Source organism: Tetrao urogallus (genome assembly GCF_951394365.1).
Source record: "Tetrao urogallus genome assembly, chromosome: 15".
Taxonomy (NCBI): domain Eukaryota; kingdom Metazoa; phylum Chordata; class Aves; order Galliformes; family Phasianidae; genus Tetrao; species Tetrao urogallus.
Window position 1 is genome coordinate 8,708,219 of NC_136828.1, and position 23,164 is coordinate 8,731,382.

A 23,164-nucleotide genomic window follows, 5' to 3' on the forward strand; every position below is an offset into this window, starting at 1 on the left:
AGAACAGCTGTACCAGGCTATGCGTGCATCGGAGCAGAGGGGCACAGCAATGCAGAATGGGCTGAAGCATGCAGGAGGGACTGTGGGGAAGAAGCAGGGGGGTTCTGAAGGTTGCATGCTGAGGCTGTTCCCCCCAGAAGTTAATGTGGAACAAATGCCTCACTTTCTGCTGGGTGCGATTAGAAACAGTTGTCCAGGCTGTTTGTGGCTATGAAAGACCACTCAGCACTTTCCACCAGAATCTCTGCTGGGTTTCAGCCAGTTTCCAACTGTGGAAGGGACATGTCATTTTCCTAAAATGGTCCTGGCAGTTTCTCTTGTATATGGAGTTCTTTTCCCTGCAGAGTTTTGGCCACTGCTGCTTGCCCCCTGCTGCATTTCTGCTTTCAGAAGCGATTGAGCAGTTTATTATCTCCCAATGTCTGCATCGAAGGTTCCTCAAGTTGAGCAGAAGCTCCTATGACTGGCACTGTCTGAGGTTTAATCCTGCCCAGGTATTAGTTCCACTTGCAGTGGAGAATCGGCCAATGGCAAATTCCACAGGTCTCCAGAAATGAAACAAAAGCTTTCTGAAAGATGCAGGTATCTTCAGACAGTTGATTAGAATCATATCGTTCCTCTTAAGTCACAACAAAACGGGCTTAATAGTATCTGCGAAGGTCATTTAAACTCTACTGCAGGCAGGCTATTTTAACAAACTACTCTTCTAAAAGGGGGCCTGAGGTTCAAGTTAACCTGCTGATGCTTCTTAATTTGCAGATAATCCCACTCATCTGTGTTGTGCTGTGTTTGCTCAGCTATGGAAAACTGCTGTCAGCCCTTCCAGTCCCCATCCTTATGAGTGGGGAAACCAGGCTGTGACTTGATAAGGGCAAACAAACATCATGTTGCTTGAGAGAAGCTGCTCTAGCCTGAGGAAGCAGATGTGTGCTACTGGAAGGAGTCCTGGGAAGTTCTCAGACAAAACCTCATGACTCTTACATCCAGTTCTCACGTTCCAGTAGCCTCCTCTGATACTTTGTGCTGTCCCAGTTGTGGCTGAGATGAATCAGTGCTTACAAGTTTGTCATGAGTTCTGTGGTGCTGATGGAGCCTTGGGTCATCTTGTAACCTGAGTGAGCAACCTGCACTTTGGGAATGGAGTGACTCAACCTGAAGACCAAGAGCAGAGATTTCCAAGGGTCTGAATCAGCTGCACAGTGATCCCCACGAGCTCTTTCTCCTTCCCAGCTCAGTTTCACTGTAGCATATTGTACTGTTGGCATTAACAGCTCTATCCTTTTGGTGCAGCTCTCTCCTCAGTACATCAGAGGGCAGTTGGCTTTCTGTGCCTGTAGATCAGAGGTCAGTTTGTAGAAAGGAGGACGGTGTACCATCTGGAGGCAAAATTTATTCTGAAATCTTTTAGTAACTAAAAGACTCCTTTAAATGCAGCCTGTGACACCCGGATGGAGCTGTTGTTAAGATTATTATTTTCATAGAGAACCATAGATGGCATCTGTCCCAGATCTTTCTAATACTCGTGATTTCCTGAAATCCACCCCTTTTTTTTATTTCTTTTTCTTCTTCTTCTTCTTTTTTTTTTTTTTTTTTTTTAAGGAGCCTTGATGTCTGGATTGGATTCAATGATTTTGCAAGCACTGAAGCACAGCAAAGAGGCGAAGGATTTAATATAGAGAGCTGTCAGAACTGGCTTCCAGGAGAACCCCATCCATCAAATGCTGATCACTGTGTCCGGATGGGCCCAACAGGCCAGTGTAACACAGACCTGTGCATGGCCAAGCACAGCTATGTGTGCGAGTACAAGCCAAAAGGTGGGCTCTGCTTCTCTCCTGCTCTCAGCTGGCATCGTGGGCAGGCAGGTCTGTTGGCATGTGCCAAGGAAAAATAGGGCTGTGAGGAGATGCTTGTCCAAACCATTGCCCCAGTCGAGTGGGACCAGCAGCAACCGCAATATTCCCATTGTGAAGAATTTGGCCCACCCCAATCTTTGCTATCAGTGTAAGTGGAGAAAGGAGTGAAGCTTTGATGCAGAGCTTTGGAAAGAGCGTCTCTCTGTTATTTGAGGAGTCTATGCTGCTGCATAGGTCAGAGCTGCCGTCCTGCCATGATGTCTTCTGCTGTCTTTCTGTGGTATCTTGCAATCTGTGGGTTGTTGGGGTATTGTGATTTAAGAGACTGTAGGGCCTCGAAGATTATTATGTGTGCTTTTAAGTGGTGTATAATATGGTGTGCAGATGTATACAGCATCCCAAATCTGGTTTGGGAGATACAGAATAATAGAAAATTAGAAGCTAAGAATAGAATTGGAAGAATTAGAAGTAAAGAATAGAAGTTAAGTTGGGCTTAAAACAAAGGGTCAGTTTTGGTCCTCTAAATTAAGGCCGAAAGAGATATATCAGCATCTGTTAACCTCTTGGTCAACATCAACCTACTTTCCTCATCTGGCCCTGTGCAATTTGGTATAAGGGCTGTTTCCAGAGATAGATGGTGCAAGTGTTGGTCTGTTGCACTGCTTTGAGAAGGACCCTGTTTCAGGGAGGCTGTTAGGAGAAAAGTCAGTTCCTGCATCTTGGGCAGCCACTTCCCCAGTACAGCAAGGTGTATGGAAAATACATTCCCACCTTCCAGAAAACTAATGCAGCAGGGGGATGTCGTGAGTAAGGAGAAGTGGGAAGAACAGTGAATACAGGGTGTGATTTAGGTAAGAAGGAAAAGTCAGATCTGGGAAGACAGCCCACTGGCCCTGGTGTGAGGAACAGCATCAGCTGGTTGTGCTCAGTCCCCAGAACCTGACCTGACTGTGATGTAACCAGAGCTGTTTGCCAGTGATGGAAACCAGCTGACCCTGGCCACATTTCCCATGAGGTCCAGGAGGACAGGGGATATGGGGAGTGCATTGAAAGCAAATTATGGGGTGTTGGCATTGCTCCTAGTAGTTAAAGTTGCTGCTTATACCTGTAAGAAGATGGTATTTGCAGCATTACAGCAATTGCTTCTCTATTAAAGTTCTAGTTACAGGTTTTTGAGTGGACCAAGCCCTGCTTTAGCTCTGTTGTGTGGAATGAACCAACATGAGCATCATGGGGAGGATAGCTTCAGGCCCTAGTGAGTCTCATGGGCTTTCTTCAAATACTTCCTTTGCAAACAGGAGTTCTCTTAAATGCTGAAAACTTCTTTGTGGGAGACTCTGTGTTTGACACACACGTGGCTGCAAAAAACATGATGGAAGATACGCTGTCATCTCCACTGCAAGCTGTGGAGGTAAGCTGGATTTGCTCATCCTACTGCTGCAGGGAGAGTCCAGGAAGATGCAGGTAGGTGAGAGCTTTGTTTTACTTTGCAGGTGATGGTGTTCCCTGAGCTGGCATTCAGGCACGATGGATATTTGTCTGCCCTGGAGTTTGTGACACAGGAGCTGCATCAGCCCATTCAAATGAGGTTTCAGGTGCATAGACCAGTGGATGGAAAAGGTGAGACATCTCTTCTTAATGCTTTTGGTATTGTTAGAGCAGGTGCTCCGAGGGCCATGTCAATCTGAATGTGTGTGGCTCTGTCTTTAAGCAGAAACGTTGAAGCCCTAAAGGATTAGAGATTTGGTTCTGTGTTTTGAAGAGTCTCAAGTGCAGAATCTGTGGGTGTAGTTGGACAGCCTGAGGTTGCTTTTTAGAAGTAGGTGTCCTGGAGAACTGAACAGGGGGAGAAACTGAGTGGATGAACTTTACATCAACCTGACAGTTTAGAAAGCGACAGAGCCACAATTGCGTGGAACAAAGCCAGAGATCAAAGCTGTTCTGTTGCAGCCAACCAGCACAGCTGAAGAAGAGGTTTCTGGATGGAGAGGTGGTCCTAGAAAAGTAATGAGCTGTGAATGGCTGATGGTTCATGACCAATATGCAACTAAATAATGACTCTTCATCAGTTATGGTAGTCTGATTAGTGGTGGGTTAACAGTGGGGATTGCAGATTTGTGACCTGCATCTGTGACAGTGTTGGTACAGAGGGACAAATTCCCCTTGGCTGCTAGCTGAGTGCATTGCTGGAAGTGTCTCCTCTCCCATTGCTTCTGTGACCGAAATCTTAAAACAGAGGAACACTTTTCTTCTTCAGAAGCTCTGGGTTATATCCAGTTTTGCTCATGGCTATCACTAATTAGCCTCTCCTGCTCTCCTGGGCCTTTGTGTGACAACAGTTTCAGGCGCGTTTGTCCACCAGCTCCGACTTAAAGCAGAATGTTTGAATCAGACATCAAATGCAGAGGTGATAGCTATAGAAATACAGGACCTTGTGTTTCTCTGTTTAGTTTAAGCTGACCAGCACCTGCAACTTAGGAATGATACTTCTTCCCCACAAAGATCCCAAGTAGTTCCTTATGGCAATGTTACCTGTCTCCACGCATCAAGAATAATGAGAGTGTTTGAAACGTGTGTAGAAGGAAATTAACCTTCTGAGCTATACTTCTATGCTTTGGGAGGACATAATACGTCTAAAGGGAATGTGTGCTGGTCCATCTGGCCCCACAGGTTAACGAGGAAGAATATTTTCTTGAGTCCATTTGTTCTTGATGGATGAGATGATCTAATAAGCCTTGTATTCCTTGTACAACAGCTCAATACTCACAATTTTGGCAACAATTAATTTTGCTGCAGATTTTTTGCTATAGCCATATAGTTGGCTGGTTACAAAAGGGTATTTTTTGACACTGATACTTTAACATGGAAACAGTAATTTAAGAAAACTTACTTAATGTGTTTTCAATGTCAAAGCCAGCTCTGCTTTTGCTTGGACTAGCTTTCACTTGAACATAGATCTCTCTTAGATTGCAAATTGGCGCATTCTCCCTGGAAAAGAGACTAACTTTGTTTTTAACAAACTTTGTGCCTTTGTGAAATTTTCCAGTAAAACAGGACTCTTCTGACTTGCATAGCACCATGATGCATTGCAGTTGCAGCATTGATGATGAAGTCATCATCAGTCACAGGGAGAAGAATATGGTGAATTTGGAGCTGAATAGAATTGCACTATAAGTATTGCCTGTTAAAATGGTAATCTTTGCTTTCTCTTCACCTCTTCCAGAGTACCAGGAGGGACAAAATGCTACAGAACCATTTCCTGCTTCACAGGACGATGGGAACTATACTCTAGTTGAATGTCCTTCTGGCTTCCAGTGGTGTCATTTGACTAATTTGTGCTCATCAGCAAACAACTGCTGCAACGCGACGGAGTGTATCAACAGTTCTTTTGCCAGCAGCCCTATCCCTGCATCCCCTCAGCACAATGGCAGCCAGCTCAGCTACGAACTCATCAAGGAATTTCTCTTTACAATACCAGCTGGCCCTTCTTCCCCTTATCTGGTCAGTCTTTATTAGCTGCTGTAGCTAGTGAGTAGGTGGGGCAGTTTTCTCTGAATGCTTTGGGCAAATTAAGAATTTATCCCAGTCTGCAGATGGAGAAGCTGAAGTCCATTCAGATGAAATGGCTTACCCAGGGAATACTTAGCAGGCCTGGCACAGAGCTCATGCCACCACTTTCTGTCTTCTTTTCTGTAAGCTGCAAACTCCCTGTGGTAACAACAGTAGTACAGTTAGGCAAAAGACTGTGCAGATGCTCTGGGCTATTCCCATTGCACTTGAGAAGTGGAGATAGAGCATAAAGCTGTCTTCCATGTTAGAACATTTGGTTCAAAGTGGCCAAGGAGAGCAGAATGGTGAATTGTTTCTGCATGCAGTGTTTGGATCTGTGGCTTTTCTGTGAGTTTCCTCTTGGCAGTAGATCCAGCTTTGCCCAGGCAAGAGTTGGGTGCTGAGTGCTCTGAAGTTCATGCAGCAAACCAAAAATGTCTCCTCTCCCTGCAGGTCACATTCAGCAAAGATGATGTTTTTGTGAGGGCCATGGATGTCTTGAGTATCCAGCACAATGCAGGCGTGGGCTCATTCCTCCAGTGCCAACCAAGTACCACGTCCCCTTTCAGAACCAATTTTTTTAGAACAAACTCTTCGGATTGGGCACTTGGCCTCCCTGCCAGCTCCATCGGTGCCACCTGGATCCGTAACACTGTTTGCTCTCTCCGAGTTCTCTATGCCAAGGAGCAGCTGGTCCCAATAATCAACCCCCAGAACGCAGGGCTAGCGCATCCAGGACTTTACACAGTCAGCGCCAGCGTGGACAATGGGATCTTCAGTGCCAATCTGTCGTGCAATTTCTGGGTTGCTTCCCAAGTTTCAGGCCTGCGTGTTGTTCACCCAGTTCCTCAAGGTGGCAAGGTGTATGTACCATCCGACCACGTCACCCTGGTGGTCAAAATCTCCTCAGGAATGAATGCAACGGCACGCTGGCTGGGAGAAAACCACACCTTCCCCTTTGAAGGGGCCTGCCCACTGACTATTGCACCGCTGACATCGGACTGTGCCAGAGAGAACAATGACACCTGGTTTGCTATGGTCAGCTTGAGTGGCCTGAAGGAGGGGACAAGTACCCATATACTTGTTGCAGAGAATGCCATCAGCTCCCAGAACATCACCATCGCAATAAAAGTGGAACAGCCTATCCGTGGGCTGAGGGCCACCCCAGACCCTGAGAGCAGAGTGCTGCTAAATACAAGAGTGGTGAGTAGTTACTGATGCTTCTACTTAGTCATTTTTAGCCTTTACTGCTCGTGGTGTGGGTTTGACTCAAGAGGAGGACAAAGGCTCTGTTCCACACGGGGTCAGGGCGTAGCACTGCTTGCTGCTAAGTGCTGGCTCGTGAGCCATGCAGTCAGCACTGCTCTGGTACATGCATGTGGCAGAAACCACTCATGCTCTCTGGCAGGGAAGCAGCTCAGCTGTATGCTCACTTTAATTCCCTCAGAGGTAAGGCAGCGCTTCCGGCAAAGGCAGTACTGGCTTTTCATTTTCCCAGGGATTTGATTGGAAAACTGATGCATTTATCAGAGGCCAGTGCTTACCTTGTTTTGATTTGTTAAGGTAGTTCATTCCTTTAGCCATTTTGATTTGCTCTACTAAATCTTTACACCAGCTGACGGAAGCTAGAGACATGTTTCATCCATCCATCAGGGGCTTGGACTTGCTCTGATGTCTTCAGTCTTTTTTTCCCCTCAAATTCCTCATCCCCAGAACTACAGCCAAGCCCTCAGAACCTGTTTAAAAACTGCCCGTCATTATCTGTGAAGCACTGTGTTCAGTTTCTGGCTGCTTATGGCAGAACTCTGTGCCTGCAATTCCTGTTAAGTCTCACACTCCCTGCTCAGGAGGCACTGTAGGAGTAAGGCACTGTTTGGTGCAAGGCAACTATTTTCGCTTTTGGGACAGGCAGCATCTATGGACTAGGGGCAGAGATTGAGTTTGCAGGTGTAGGTAAAGCCGAGCTATTTCTGCAAAGATTTCAGAAAGTTTCCTAGCCAGCAAGAAAGAGACCTGATCAGAAGAGCAGAGCAGTAGGATGTGGGAGCAAGAAATACAGCTTTTGCTCCCAGCTTTGTTTTTGGTTTGTGGAGTCGGGATCTGCATTGCTCTGTCAGTGGCAAAGCCACAGGTGATCCTGCACCTGTGTCATGCTCTGAGAGCACTGTCTTATGCGTGTGTGATGCCTCCCAGTCTGGCTCTGCTCCTTCTCCAGTCCATCTGGAGATCTGGGAAGCAGTGTGCATGCTTTTCCCTTGCACTAGTATAAAATGTCCTCATGCCTTTCAGAGCTATGTCCCTGTGATGGAAGCCGGGTCAGATGTGACTTTCCGATGGACGGTAGATGATAAACCATCTTTCACTTTTTACAATGTTGTCTTCAACGTTATCTACCAAAGCCCAGCTGTGTACAAGCTTTCGGTAAGCCGAAATACCATAATACCATTTTAATCCTGGGTTTCCATTTCATCCCACAAGCTAAGCAGGAAAAGGAGCAGGGAGAGAAGGCAGCAGAGCTTTCTGCAGACAGCCTGTCCCATTCAGGAGCTGTCCGTAGTGCAGGTCCGTGCCGTGTGCTCCAGTTGAGTTGAGGAGATTTTCGCTGTGCTCCTAACAAGCTCATCTGCTCTTCCTTGCAAATGCACATACTAAGTTTCTTCTTATGGCTTCCTTTCCTGCTGACTTCTCCGTCTTTCTTACCTTTGCCTTCTCCTTTTTTTCTCCATCTTCTCCTTTCTGATCACTAAACATCTGTCCTTATTCCTTCCCGGTAAGCATGAGGCAGTAAGCCCCACAGCAGGAGATGCGCATGCTGAACCATGCAGGGGTAGAATTCAAATGTAAGATCTTCATAGCCAAGACAGAGCTTCTGCCACGAGCTCTTCTGGTCTTTGTCCTGTCCACTTTCTTCTAGTGCAGTCAGGAACACCAGAAGAAGGATAGAGCAAAAAGTCTAGACAGAGGAAAGTGTCTCCTGTGGAACAGGAGTTTATCTCTGGCCAGAACACCTTTCTGGTTCTTGCTACGTACTGCCATGCAGAGTCTTGGTCTGGCTAAAGGCTGCTTAATATGTTTGTGAGTGGTGGCTGAAGAGACACCAGCCCTAGCTCCGAAGGCACATTTGCACTAATTTTCTGCGTACTGCACTATGCTGACAAGTCCTTCCTTGGACTAGCATAGCATCAAAAGTGTGGGTCTAGCAAGAGGTGGCTTTGCCAGATAGGTGACCTTCCAGTCTATGCTGCTTTCCAGAGCCTTTCAGGCTATTGCTTCTGCCTCCCTGTCCCACAGGCTACTCTTCTCTGGCCTAACCTGCTGCCTGCCTGGGGGGATCTCTTCCACGCGGTGAAGCCCCACTCTGAGGAGAGGGCATCATGGCAAGGAGATTCCAAGTGCGTTCTTTGTCCCACTGTCCTCCCCAGCTCACCGCCTCCAACCACGTCAGTAACTTTACAGTCAACTACAATGTCACAGTGGAGATGATGAATAAGATGAAGAACCTGACTGTGTTGGGCATCCCGCCGGTCCTCCCTCAGAACAGCACCGTGGAGTTTACAGCAAGAGTTCAGGTTGATTCAGCTGTGGATGCTATGTTCCTGTGAGTCCTTTGCAAGTTGCCTGAACGTAGGATCTTGCTGTGCATGGCTTACCAGCTTTCCTGTGTTATTTCTTCTCCCTGGGATAGTTGATTTCAAATGTCCGTTTCTTCATCTGCTGTCTAGGTAGTTCCTGGAAATCTGATTCAGTCTCACTGGTTGGGAACTGTACTTGAAGCCTGAAATAATTTTCTTTTAAAGGATTTCTACGTTGCTTCAATATTCACTATCTCTTCTTTTTAGCAGTGCTGTGCTCCTCTGACAGCCATGGCTCTGCAGCATTGGCATAGCTACTTCTTTGATATTTGGCGTTACACTTGCTGTGTTTTTTTCTGAAAACCCTCACCTAATGCCTGAAAGACTCAGGCCTGGGGCTTTTGTGGTGTAGTGCAACGTGGTCTGTATGTTTCTCCAGGTGGGATTTTGGAGATGGCATCCAGGAGACATACCAGTTCACACCTCCCTACAACAAGTCTTTCCTTGTTCCTGATCCCAGTGTCCACGAGGTTATAATTGAGCACAATGTGTCACACATCTATGAATACCCAGGTATGCTCAGGCTGGTTCTTTAGGGAAGAAAGAACTCAAATGTTTTTGTTTCAATATGTCACAAGGCATCTTCAAATAAAACAGTAGCTTTGAAGTCATTACGTTGTTCCTGAGCAAACTGCCACATTGCATGGCCTGGTGATCCCTGCTTGTCCTGGAACAGAGGAGGGAAGCAGAGGGTGTGTGCGGTGCAGGAACAGAGCATCTCCCTGGAACTGCCCCTCACATTCCCATTCTGCTGCGGCACTGAAAATGCTGTTGCACGAGCACTGCTCTCACCACTATTCTTTTTCTGTTCTTTTTCCGTGCAGGTGATTACATCCTGGTGGTTCAAGTGTCAAATCAGTTTGAGAACCTCACCTGCTTGACCCCAGTTAGCGTCCACAGTTATTTGGTTGATGTGCAAATAGAAACAGTGAAGGATGTTTTAGTTGTAAACCGTTCGGTCACTTTCAGAGCCATTCCACTGCCATCTCCCTATGGTGTCTTGTACACCTGGGACTTCGGGGACGGGTCCCCACTGGTGACAGAGAGCCAGTCTACGGTGACGTACAGCTATTCCAGCAGGGGGGTATACAATATCACTGTGTCAGCAAACAACACCGTAAGCAGCGTGGAGACAGTTGAGTGTTACCAGGTGTTTGAAGAGATAACTGGGCTCCATGTTTCAGCAGATGAGGTGGCAGAGGTGGGTGCAACTGTAACCCTTAATGCTTCAGTGCAGACTGGAGACAGTATCACCTGGATATTTGATATGGGGGATGGGACGGTGCTGAGGAGTCAGGTGCCAGTGGTGGAACACGTGTACACAAAGGACATCAACTGCACTGTGAACGTGACAGCTGTGAATCCTGTGAACTCTGTCTCCCAAACTGTTCCTGTTTGGATATTTGTCCTGGAAGTACTCAAAATAGACCCTACTTCTTGCATTCTTGAGCACCCAGATGTGCAGCTCACTGCATACGTGACGGGGAATCCCAGTGAATACATCTTTGATTGGACCTTTGGAGATGGCTCATCCAATGTCACGATCAGCGGGGACCCTGTAGTGATGCACAACTTCACACGAAGTGGGACATTCCCCTTGTCCCTGACTCTCTCAAGCAGGTTTAACAAGGCTCATTATTTCACCAGTGTCTGTGTGGAGCCAGAGATAGTCAATGTCACGCTCCTCCCTTCCAAGCAGTTTGTGAGGCTTGGTGAGGAGTGCAGCTTTCAGGTCAGTGCTATGCCCCTCTACCAGTACCGATACCGCTGGGATTTTGGCAACAATGAGTCCACTAGGTCGAGTGGAACTGAAGTGAGCTACAACTACAAGAGCACAGGGGTCTTCCTGGTTACAGTGACCGTCTCCAACAATGTCTCTTTCAACAATGACACGGCATTTGTGGAAGTCCAGGAGCCAGTTGGGGTAGCAAAGATTGAATATAACGGGACGAAGGTTTTAGAGCTGAACCAGATCTACCTGTTCTCTGCCAGCATGAATGGAACCAAAGTGAATTACTTTTGGGACTTTGGAGATGGCATTACCCAGCCTGGTCAAATCACTACCCACTCCTACAACAATACTGGCCATTACACTATTAGTGTGACAGGCCAGAATGATGTGAGCACTAATGAAACCAGGATGGACGTCACAGTGAAACATCGGCTACATGGGATTACCATCAATGCCAGCAGGACAATTGTGCCTTTAAATGGTTCAGTGAGTTTTGTGGCCACGCTTGCAGCTGGCAGTGCCATCCGCTACTCTTGGATCCTCTGTGACCGGTGCACTCCTATCCAAGGCTCCTCCACAATTTCCTACACCTTCCGCTCCGTGGGCACATTCAATGTCATTGTGACTGCAGAGAATGAGATCAGCTCATTGCAGGACAGTATCTACGTCTACGTCTTGGAACAGATTGAAGGCCTGCAGGTGGTTAGCAGTGACCTGGTGGAGGATCTCTATTTCCCAACTAACAAAACACTCCATCTGCATGCGGTAGTGAGAGAGGGAACAAACATTTCTTATAGCTGGATAGCCCAAAAAGATGGCAATGCTGTGCAGACATCCACTGGGAAAACCTTCTCCTTGAATGTCTTAGAAGCCGGAAACTACACTGTCTATCTGAAAGCTACTAACATGCTGGGATGCGCAACTGCCAACAAGACGTTGGAATTCATTGAAAGCCTTGGTCTTCTAAAGCCATATGCCTTCCCCAACCCAGTTGCTGTTAATACATCTGTTAACATTAGTGCCACCGTAACCAGTGGCACTGGTATCGTGTATATTTGGTACCTGGAGGATGGCTTCTCTCCTGTTACATCTGAATCCTTTATCATACATTCCTTCCAAAGCCCTGGAACTATGGAGGTTGTAATTGGTGCAGAAAACAAGCTGGATTCAACGAATGCAACAATTAATATCTATGTAGAGGAGGTCATAGAGGAACTGAGTATAGGGACTGCAGAACTGGACTGTAGGTATGTCTCATCAGGCTCCACTGTGGTCTTTGAAGGAGAGCTGCAGAAGGGAACTGAAGTGACGTGGCTTTGGGAGGTACCGAATGGCACACTGACAGGCCAGTCCGTGGCAGTCATGTTCCCCACAGCAGGGTTTTACACAGTCTATCTAAATGCGTCAAATGACATCAGCTGGGCTGTGGCCAGCAGGAATATCTCTGTGCTTGACAGGATTCAAGGACTGGAAGTTATTGCCAGCAAGAAGGTGGTAGAGCCAGGTGAGCAGGTCACCTTTGTGATCAGGATGTCGTCGGGTACCTCTGTGAGTTACTTGGTGAGCATAAGTGGGGACTATTCCGTAGTGCTCAATGGGTCCAAGTACACGCATGAGTTCACCAAGAGTGGCGACTATCTGGTGACAGTGACAGTGCAAAACCAAATCAGTATTGCTCATGCCCAGGTGCTCATCTCGGTTCTGGAGGCCGTCCGCGATATCAGGCTCCTAAACTGCTGTGAGCGAGGCATTCCCACGGGTATGGAGAAGAGCTTCAGTGCCCAGGTGGGGAGCGGCTCTCGGGTGTTGTTCTCCTGGCAGTTCTCCCTGTGGAAGGAGCAGGGCCGCTCCGTGGTCACTGCAGCAGGAGAGAGTGTTTCCTACACTCCAGAAGCTGCAGGGCTGCTTGAGATTCACCTCAGGGCCTTCAATGACCTGGGAGGTATCAATATCACCAGAACCATCCAGGTCCAAGACCCAATACTCCAAGTCTCCCTCACTGCCTCCAACGCCTTTGTCAATAGGACAGCGCTGTTTGAAGCATCAGTGATGCCCAGTGGCAGGGGTGTTGAGTTCCTGTGGACCTTTGGGGACGGCTCTTCCACTCAAATGACCAGGGTTGCAGTGGCCAACTATTCTTACCTGAGCCCTGGGGATTACCTGGTGGAGGTGAATGCCACCAACCTCATCAGCTTCTTCGTAGCCCAACTCACTGTCACCGTCAAGGTGCTGGAATGTGAGGAGCCAGAGGTGGAGCTGGCCTTGCCCCCTCAAGTGGTGATGAAGCGGTCCCAGAGGAATTACCTAGAGGCACAGCTCGACCTGCGGGGATGCATCAAGTATCAGACGGAGCACCTATGGGAGATATACCGAGCACCCAGCTGTCTGCACCTGGATGACTCCAGCAGGATCCATCTGCCAAACGTTGATGTGAACAGGCCGCAGCTTGTTATACCAAAGCTTGCCCTGGAAGTTGGGAGCTACTGCTTTGTCTTCATTGTCTCCTTTGGAGATACTCCACTGTCCAAAAGCATCTTTGCCAATGTGACCATGATACCGAGTAAGCTGGTCCCAATCATTGATGGGGGGTCATACCGTGTATGGTCCAACACTCAAGACTTAATCTTGGATGGGGAGAAATCCTATGACCCAAACTTGGATGATGGTGAACAGACTCCGTTGTTTTACCAGTGGTCTTGTACGTTCTCCTCCAAGGTAAGAGCATTTTTGCACAGCCACAGAGGTGATCATTTGGGAGTTCTGGCTGCGTGTCAGCTTCAGTATATATGTGTTAGCATCTGTGTTGAAATAGTGTCAATGGGAGTATTGTGAGCATCTTTAACAAAGCTGCTTGGGAAGAAGGGCTGCAAATATTACCCAATTCCCAGCTCAGGGCAGTGGTACAGAAGTTTTTGTGAGGAGCTGTGCAATGCAGCCCACTGTAGTTCAGCATTGCACACTCTCCCTGTGTGCTTCAGAAACATTTGCACTGGAAGCCAGAGGCATTCACTTTGCTGCTTCCTTTGTTCTTGGCTTCTGCTTCAGGTTCTGTGTAACATCTTCCATAACCTGAAGGAATCACAGAGCTGCTGACTGCTGTCCAAAGGGTGGAGGACTCTGGTCTCTTTTCTGTGAACAGTTAGATGTCTGATAGCAACAGTTAGACTTTAGAGGAGTAGGCACAAGCCAAAACATTGTGCCTGTCACCCTCACACTGAGATGATGTGATGCTATAGTGGATAAGGGGCAGGGGAGTTGTGCCCTTCACGTTTGCATGGGCGATTCTCATCGGGAGAATATTTTAACTGAATGCAGGATTATTTTCCTTGGACAAGATTATTGTTTTCTATCTTTACAAAGTGAAAATATGTGAAATATGTGTGGATGAGACTTTCAAGTTTAATTTGTGTTGTTTAGCAATGTTTATGAAGTATTTGATGGAAGAGTCAGTTGCTATAAATTAAGAATCTGAAACTTGGAAGCAATGCAGGAGTGTTCATACTAACCTGAAGAGTGGGTTAATGCGCTTTGTCATTCACACACCACCCTGTGTGTCCCACCCTGGTGGTGGCATTGCACAGAAAGCTTTGTGATGGTAACTGGGCTTGGTGTGGACCTGAATGTTTTGGCTGTGGACTAACCCGATGTACACCCGTATCAAGGAGGGTTTGAAAGTTCTTTTCTCCTTGCAAGCAGAGCTCGGCTGCAGGGTGCTCTCTGAATTTCAGTGCCAAGGGAGGAAATGTCACAATTCCCAAAGCTGTATTAGAAGCAGATGTGGAGTATACTTTCAACCTCACTGTCTGGAAGGAGGGTATGAATCCCGAGGCAACAAATCAAACCGTACGTATCACAGAACTCTGTTGCTTTCTGCCTGTGTGTGCCCATTGCTGCTTTCCCAGCCTGATCCCAGGGGCAGTACCAGTTCAGCTCAGTGCTCTGGAAGGCACTGGAGTGCCTCAGAGATGCAGGGGAAATTGAATTTAGGGCATTGCTGGGGCTACGAAAGCAGTCCTGTCCTGGTCATTGGCAGAGACAGGTGCAGATATTTCCATGATATATTCACCTTACGCAGCACTTTTTTCTTGTCCTGCCAAGTCCCTGTTGTTCCTTCCTGCAGACCTTGGGTTACTCTCACTGTACAGCCCTGGTGTTCATGACCCAGCCCTGGGCTGGCTGCGGTTCCTGGGACCAGGGGTCTGCAGCAACACATCTGCTGTGGGAAAACACAAAAGATCCCGTGGTCAGTAGTTGTTCCACTGCTATACGCAGTCCTGAGCTCTTCATGTGAAGATTACCAAGCTCTTCCCTGATTTTTGCTTCCTAAATGCTAATCCTTAATTTCACTGTCCTTCTGGATGTTATTAAGGGAGGATTTCTTAAGTGCACGTTGTTTATGTCAAATTAAACCTAACACTGAATGCATCTGCAGTCCGACAGCAGCTATGGTTTATGTCAGTAACATTCATCATGGTGTGTTTGGCAATTAGAGATATAGTTAGTCTGAAAGTGGAAATTCTTACTGCCTGGGTTTTAAACCAAAGCTGGAGGATAAAAAGAAAAAAATTGAATTGATAGTCTTTCAAGGACATTCCGTACTATCTGGTTTCCATGCATAAGTGCAAAACAATGATTCCAGTTTAATAGGAAGTTTGCGAATACCGTAGGAATGAATGAAGCTTCGATGCACTCCGGCTCAGTGCTGTGGAATATTTATTCTCTTTTAAAAGTTGCCATACTGAGTAATGTCTTCATTACTGTCTTTCTTTGACTTTGGAATGTTCATTATGCTGGGGAAGAGGGCTCTGTCCCATGCTGGACGGCCATGTTTCCTAGGGGATCAAGTGACTTTAGGCAATGAATGGGGATGTTAGCCCCAGCTCTCTGGAGAAGTTGGCTCTTCCATCTGCGGAGCAAAAAGCATTTGATGCATGGTGGGAGTTGCATCTAGCTAATTTTGCCATCGTTTCTGTTTCTCAGGGATATGAATAGTGTCAGAAATGCTTACACAAAGCAATCAAGAGCCCAGGGGTCAAGACATGGGATGCAGCATGTACTTCAACACCAAGCTCCATAGATCAGAGCAGAAACTGGGAAGGCGGCCTCTGTGGCCATCCTGGAGGGAGCAGGTGCTGGCTTTGCACAGCAAAGAATGTCCTCTGCAAACTCACGCTCTCTGGCTTGCCCTCAGCCCACTCTTATTCTGGGCTGTAGATGCTTCCCACGTAGCAGCCTTTCCAGCACCCATGGCAGAGACAGGTGCAGGTGTTTCCATGATATATTCACCTTACAGTGCAGAGCACTCGTGCTCCTGGGTGCTCTGCACAAAGATGCAGTCCCTCAGGGCAGGCACTGCATAGCTGCAGAGATGAGGCCAAGAGTTTGGCCAACAGAAAACAAAGGAGAGTTGCAGTTGCTTCCTGGAGCTGGTGCTCACCATATGTTCAATGTGCACCAAAATGGAGGCTCTCCTCCTCCTGTTTACATTTCTCCAAGCTGCAACACAGATCCCTTCTTTGTAGGACTGACAGCTGTTGAGAGATGGTCAGAACAGCGAAGTGCGTCAGGTAGCATCTTTCCCACCCTAAAGGACAAGCAGGGTTCAGGGCAATTTGAGAATGAGTTATATTTAAAAATATAAATAAAGTAAACCTAGAATCTTCTAGATTGGCCCAGCTTGGCATTGTGTGGCTCTCAAAAATTAGTGGTGGAAGAAAAGTGATGTAGCTTATGTCTGACATGAATTTCTTTGGGAATCCCTTTCTGCTGTTTCCATAGCACATACTGGGCTGGTGCAGAGCATCTCCTGCTTGAAAACCAGGTGCTGCAATGTCTTGTTTACTTGTTAGATGTCTCTATTCTTGTCCCCCAGCATCTCTGATCTCCTGATGGAGCCTCTTGCTTTCCCAGGTATTTATCAAGAGGGGAGGAGTCCCGATTGTATCGCTGGAGTGTGTTTCTTGCAAAGCTCAGTCTGTCTACGAAGTAAGCAAAAGCTCCTATGTCTACCTGGAGGGGACCTGCCAGAACTGCCACAATGACTCCAAGATTGGGGTAAAGTGCTCAGCAATGCTGGTTGTTGGTTTGCATTTGGTAGACTTCAGGGAGAAGGGGACAGTCAGACAGGACAGGGCAGAACGACCAGGTCCTCTGGCAAGCTGTCAGAACATGCCCTTCCCCAGGGTTGTGCTGGCTGCATCCTGGTGGAGATGTCTGCTCTGGGGGTCTGGAGGCTGTGGAACACACAGCCCATCACTTCTACATCACTGTCTGCCTGCATCTACTAAGGACAAGTCCTGACTTAGCCCAGGCCATGAATGACTAGCTCTTTTTACACAAGGGCACTTTTTTCCCCTGAGAGATCAGTAAAGCATTTTCTTCTCCCTGCTAGTTGGTGTGTTACACGTTATTCTGGTTGTTCAAGCAGAGGTTGTTCAGTCTGTTCTGATTCCCTAAGTCCCTTGTGCTCTCTAATTATAGATTCCACTAAGCATCATCTCTGCAACCTGTTGAGTGAAATGGGTCTTAGAAGTGGAAGTCCCATTGTGTGTGCTAAGCTGTATTGCTCCCAGCAGGCCAAGCATGTACCTGCATGGCATTTTCTGGCTGGCTCTCTCAGCAGTCCTCTTGTTATCACAATTGTGCTATTAACAGTAACTGTCCAGGACACGTTCAGCTTACAACACAAAACATGGTGTCCCATGGAGACTCCACGAGTACTTAATTTATTTCCTGTGTTTTGTATTCTGTATTATGAAATACTCTGTCGGAGGGTGATGTAATCCCAGAGACTACAGTAGATCTCACAGTGGAAATATTCCCATCAGACGTTTTGGAAAAGTTCCAGTTCTTGTTGCCGTAGCACACGAGACTAAGGCTGAATTATCAACTGCAAATTTGGCAGACGCTCCCACTAGAAATCTGTTGCTTTTTATAAGAGACTCAATCTGAAAACATTTTAGGGACATAACTTCAGATTTAAACAAAACCTCTCCTGTCTTTCCCTTCTTCATCTCTGTAGAGATGGGCAGCGCACAGCTTTAAAAACAAGTCTCTCATCCTGGACAAAAAAACTACCTCCACTGGTGATACGGGAATGAACCTGGTCTTGAGGCAAGGGGCACTGAAGGATGGGGAGGGCTATACTTTTACCCTTCACATCACAGACCTCACAACAGGGGAGGAAGGGTTTGCTTCCATTGACCTGCTCCCCAACCAGCCGCCCATCAATGGATCCTGCCAGCTGTCTCCCAGAGGACCGCTCAGGGCACTGATGGCAAAGGTGCACTTTGAGTGTACAGGTGAGTGTGCTGGGCACTTGCCAGCCCTTTCTTATGCCTCGTGAGTTACCAGCTGCCTTTATTCCCACAGTTGTTTTGTTTTCCCTTAGCTCATATCTCAGGACATTTTAGGTGAGATGTGAGTTCAGGAGTGGACCTTTCTTTCACTGTTCCCCTAAGCTTGGACCACGAGCAGTTGTGTGTGCTCAAATTAAGGCACACTGTAGAAATCATGGTGGCAGAAGGGCACTTTTTTTACACCTAACCCATGTAGTTGAATAGCAGTAGATGAGCCAGGATAGTGCTTGTGGAAAAAAGTGGTGTTTCAAGGGCAGGAAAAAGAGGATACGTGCTCAAAACAGTCTCACAGATCTGTGAAGAGTAAAGACAAAGCACTGGGCCCATCTCTGTCATATGGGCTAGATATTCCCATCAGCAGTTATCTTCTCGACCAGCTGCAGAGACAGCAACAAAGAATCCAGCTTTGGAAAAATGGCCTGGCTGATGGTCTGTAGTTTAGTGCCAAGTGCCTCCAAAAGCCTTCTTTCCCCATAAGATTAGAGGTTAATGTTCTCTGTGCACAAATGCTGGGAAGCCACGCCACAGAGGAAATGACGAGTTCTGCTAGGTCTGGGAAGGCTGCTCCCTGATGCACAGTTAGGGTAGAGGAGAAGCAGCAGTAGATTCCCTGCGTTGTGGCTGCGACTTTGGGCTGGGCGATGCAGAACGATCATGAAATCGGTACATGTTTAGTGTGGTGGGAATTTTAGGTTTCAGCCCAGTGCAGCAAGCCCTGACGGAGCCACGCGCTTTACACTGCAAGCCCTGAAAACATTGTCCAACCTGGTGGAGTCCTTAAGCTGTCCCAGCCGAGGGCTCCAGGGTGGTGACAGCAGCTCCCCAGTGCCCTTGAGTGTGTTTGGGTTTGTTTTGCAGGCTGGCGGGACACGGAGAGTGCAGAGGACCCACTGGTGTACATCCTCCTGGCGTCTCGCCACCGCGCTGGGCACTACCATGAGTTCTGCGTGTACAAAGGCAGCCGTGCTGAGCACAGCGCCTTCCTGCCTCCGGGCTTTCACGAGAGTGGCTTCGTGGTGTCTGTGTCAGTCCTCGTTCAGGACCAACTGGGAGCGACCGTGGTGGCCATTAACCAGTAAGGCTGGGGAGGGGCTGGGTTGAGTCTGCACACAGTTCCTGAATCACTGCCTCGTGCCTGAACTGCTAGCTCCCTTTTTGAAGGGCTCAGCATTTTCTGGGTGAGATATCTCCAGATGTGTCTCAACAAACAGGAGATGATGCTGCAATAGACAGCCCCAGTCTTTGTGGATCATCTCTAGAAGGGCAGCCTTTTTCCCTAAAGTTATTGCTTTCCTGACCTCCCACTTAATTTCCTGATGGCACTTTGATTTGATTATGGCACGACATCATATTTTTGGAAGACCTATTCGTGCTCTGCCACCTTCCCTGCATCAAGAGCCCACCAATGAAGTTGGCAGCAGCAAGCACAGGTACTGTGGGTGGTCTTGCTGTGCTGAGAGCCAGGGGAAATTTCTGTAGCCGAGGTGAAGAGCACATAAGTTTGAATAGGCTGAAAGGGATTGCAGCTCAAGCCTCAGCAGGGCTGTAAAATCTCTTATCCAATGGTTTCCAGCATGCTCCATGCAGGTGACAAATGCCCATGAGTCTTCAGGCAGTGTTCTGAGCTATTCTCAATGCTTCCTGGTGTAGCTGTGTGCCTGCTCCTTCTCCAGGCTGATCTGTAGTCCCATGCTCCTGAGAAGGAGTGTGTAGTTCTGCAGTGCCTATGGAGGAGAATCTGTGTCCCAGCTGTTTCTCAGACCCCAGGGAGTGATGCCAAAAATAGTGCAGCTCCTCCCAGCACACTGGCCCTATTTAGCTGCTCTTTATGCTCCATCAAATTAAACCTGAATTTTTCCCCCTGAGTTCAGTGCACCCCCATGCATCATCTACTTCCACCTTTGCAGAGCTGCCCCAGCTAAGAAGCTTCAGGCTTGTGGAGCTCCTGCATTCAGTGAAGATTGGGTTACCAGGGCAGGTGTTAGTTATGCTTTCACTACTGTTTAACAACCTTTTTCCCCTTTATTTTCCTTCCCAGCTAAAGGGCAGATTCTGCTCCCTGCTCCGAGCCCTGTTTGAAAATATGCACATCAACCAAATGACTCTTTTCCTTGGCAGATCCATGGAAATTGGCTTACCTGAGGGATTCCCCAGCCTCTCCTACTGGCTCTACAATCAAACAGACACAGTGCTCCAGGGCTTAGTGAAACAGGGGGACCCTCAACAGGTCATTGAGTACTCTCTGGCACTCATCACCATCTTGAATGAGGTAAAGCAGCACTCTGCACAAGAGGGACCTCTGGAAGCTCTTGCAACTGCTAGTAATGTTCTTTGGACAGGTTTTATACAACTATGTAGGAAAATGACTATTGCTACAGTTTTTTTTGTATGTGTAAATCAGCATATCTGCATGCTGGGAGCTGAGATGGAGTTACTTTTTTTGTGCATCAGAAGGAGTAGCAGCCTCCAGACACACAGTGACCAGAAAAAACTAAGGTGTTGTAAGATAAAAGAGTGGTTCCAGGGAAGGCAATGGTCTGGACTTCCATCATGCAGCTTTCATTTTCAGATAATTTTTCCTCTCTGCTGCTAACCTCGGGTGTAAACACTGAATTTAAAGACAGAAATATTGGCCCGAATTCTCCCACCTCCTCCACGCTTCCCTGAGGCAGCCACCCTTCTCCACCTCAGCATCCCCATGAGCACAGGCACTGTGCTTTGCTGGGTAGGGACAGCACACTGCTGTGCTACTTAGCTGTCAAGTGCAAGGCCGTTCAGGTAATTGCTTGGAGCACACTTGTGAACTGGAGAAAATTCTGCTGAAAACCCAGCTCATTAGATCATCATCTGGGGAGAAAAACAGGCAGGAAGGAGATGTAGAGTGCAGGAAAGGTGAATTCAGTGCAGCTCATCAGCTTCTAAAACAACCTGGTGCATTTCCTCACTCTGCCTGCTTTGATCCTCCTCAGTATGAGCGGTCAATGCTGCTGGAACCTGAGACTGGGAATGAATTTGAACTCCGGACTTGGACTCGCAACAATATCACAGAAACTCTGAACTCACTGAATGTGAACACAGTTGATGATATCCAGCAGATCTCAGCAGCGCTGGCTCAGTGCACGGTACGTACTTATCACTACCCCCAACCTTCTGCTCTTCCAGGAGCAGCTTAGATGCTCTTCAGTTCTTTCGTTTCCTCCCCTTTCTCCCACACACGGACCACACAGGGACAGTAGGTGTCATTTGTTGACATCATTGGGGTCTCAGTGGAGATATCCTAAGTGTTATCAGCTCTGTTCCTTGCCATGCCACCGATCTAGCAGGCGTGGATAAGGTGATGTATTCATGTGCTGGAAGACAGCACCTAGGAACTCTGTGCTCCTTCTCCATACCAGTGCTGGTAGGGCAGCTTACTAGCTCTCTTAACTAGCAGATGGAGACTGTAAGAAAGGCCTCAGCAGGCTGGAGAAGTGCTGGAATAAATTACTGAGGGGTGCTCATAATCTCCAAGGACAAGCTGGTCTCCATCAGGAATAACTCAAGTAGAGTCAGACCTGCCTTGAGAAAGGGAAGCAGCCAAGGACCGATGTTCCTTCCAGCCTTATTTCTACAATACAAGATTAGAAGCACTTCTCTGCTCTGCTGTTGACTGGAAGCATTGTGTTCCCTGGCCAGCCAGCAATTTCAGCTCCCTGGTGCTGGGGCTGCTGCCTCTTGGATTTAGGAGTGGTTTTCTGTATTTTCTCAGATGGGCAAAGGGAAGAGAGCCGAGTTATATAACGTGCTTGGGTTTTGGTTCTCAGCCAGTCTGCTCTGGCATGCTGTTTCTTCCCCGCCCTCCCAAGCCTTTGCTTTTTGGGAGCCCAGTCAGGTACCCTGGCATTGGTTGCACATTGCCTTCCTAGCCAGGTCAGCAACCTTGCTGACTGCGAATGGGTGGTCATTGAAATGATAGACAGACTACTGCATGCCACCCACAGAGTTCCCATTCTGCTCCTTTCTCTATTTCGAAGTCTGTAAACCTCAAAAATCACTTCTTTCTGTTCATCTTTGCTCAGGGATTTGGGGTTCAGTGTATCCCACTCTGATGCCACGTTGGTTTGTTTCTGTCTCTCACACATGCTCTTGCCTTGTGACTTGGTCTTGCTGTGGAAGCCTAAGTCTAGAAATAGAATTCTTGTTCCATGGGAAAAGCTGACATTCTAGGATTAGTTTGCTCTGGGCTGGAATGAAGCATTTGTAAAAACAGTAATCTAGAATTTCCCAAATGGTTGACAGTTCCCAGCACAGAGCTCACAGGCTTCCATTCCTGTGGAAATGTCAATCACTGGCGATACTTCTTTGGTTTTACCTACAGGTAAATGAGAATGAATTTCTCTTGGATAGAGTAAAAGAATCTCAGTCTTCAAGTAGTTTCTCCTTTCTTCCCAACCACCTGGATATCTCGCTCTGTCTTGCTATCTCTGATTTACTTAGCGTATCTTCACTTCTCATAGCTTACAAATATAAGCAAAAACAGGAGAGTTCTAGACCTGCAGATGCTGTTTTGATTCTTTACCAAAACATATGGTGAATCACGTCTGAATCTTATGATGATTAAAATGAAAAGATGAATAAGAACTAGGAACTGGATTGTGGTAACAGCTTCCATGTGTTGCCTCAGTCCCTCCCATCCAGCCCTTAAGAGTGCTGGGAGCTCCAGGCCATGGCTAGAACATTCTGTTTCTTGGACACATCTGGGAGCAGAGGGAGGGCCATCCATCACGCCTGAGTGGCAGGATCCCTCCCACAGTTTTCAGGAGTGTTTGGATACTGCAATGGATTCAGTTAGGGCCAAATCTTACTTCTACTGAAGACAGCTGAGTTTATGGAGGCGTCCTGTACAGCTCCTTGGAAAAGTGGCCCCAGAGGGGTGCTCATGAGGTGCAACAGCAGGAGACATGCTTGGCCCTTACAAATGATCTTCAGGAAATTTCAGTGTGCTCTTTGTTGCCCTTTCCAATCTAATGCATCTTCCATCACTTCCTAGCGTGTCTGCCT

General features: G+C 47.5%; 1 protein-coding gene across 1 annotated transcript in view; it reads left to right on the forward strand.

Moving 5' to 3' along the window:
• The window catches only part of PKD1 (polycystin 1, transient receptor potential channel interacting), a gene marked incomplete at both ends in the record, with an annotated part of 82,669 nt that overhangs the window by 41,111 nt on the left and 18,394 nt on the right, over positions 1-23,164 (forward strand). The window contains 15 exons of the mRNA XM_079542715.1: positions 1,600-1,814; positions 3,152-3,264; positions 3,347-3,473; positions 5,077-5,354; positions 5,856-6,605; positions 7,692-7,823; positions 8,825-9,000; positions 9,414-9,547; positions 9,859-13,481; positions 14,463-14,609; positions 16,677-16,820; positions 17,788-18,067; positions 18,983-19,199; positions 20,243-20,393; positions 21,094-21,246. Coding sequence (XP_079398841.1) covers positions 1,600-1,814; positions 3,152-3,264; positions 3,347-3,473; positions 5,077-5,354; positions 5,856-6,605; positions 7,692-7,823; positions 8,825-9,000; positions 9,414-9,547; positions 9,859-13,481; positions 14,463-14,609; positions 16,677-16,820; positions 17,788-18,067; positions 18,983-19,199; positions 20,243-20,393; positions 21,094-21,246 — 6,640 coding nt within the window. The remainder of the gene's footprint in view (positions 1-1,599; positions 1,815-3,151; positions 3,265-3,346; positions 3,474-5,076; positions 5,355-5,855; positions 6,606-7,691; positions 7,824-8,824; positions 9,001-9,413; positions 9,548-9,858; positions 13,482-14,462; positions 14,610-16,676; positions 16,821-17,787; positions 18,068-18,982; positions 19,200-20,242; positions 20,394-21,093; positions 21,247-23,164) is intronic.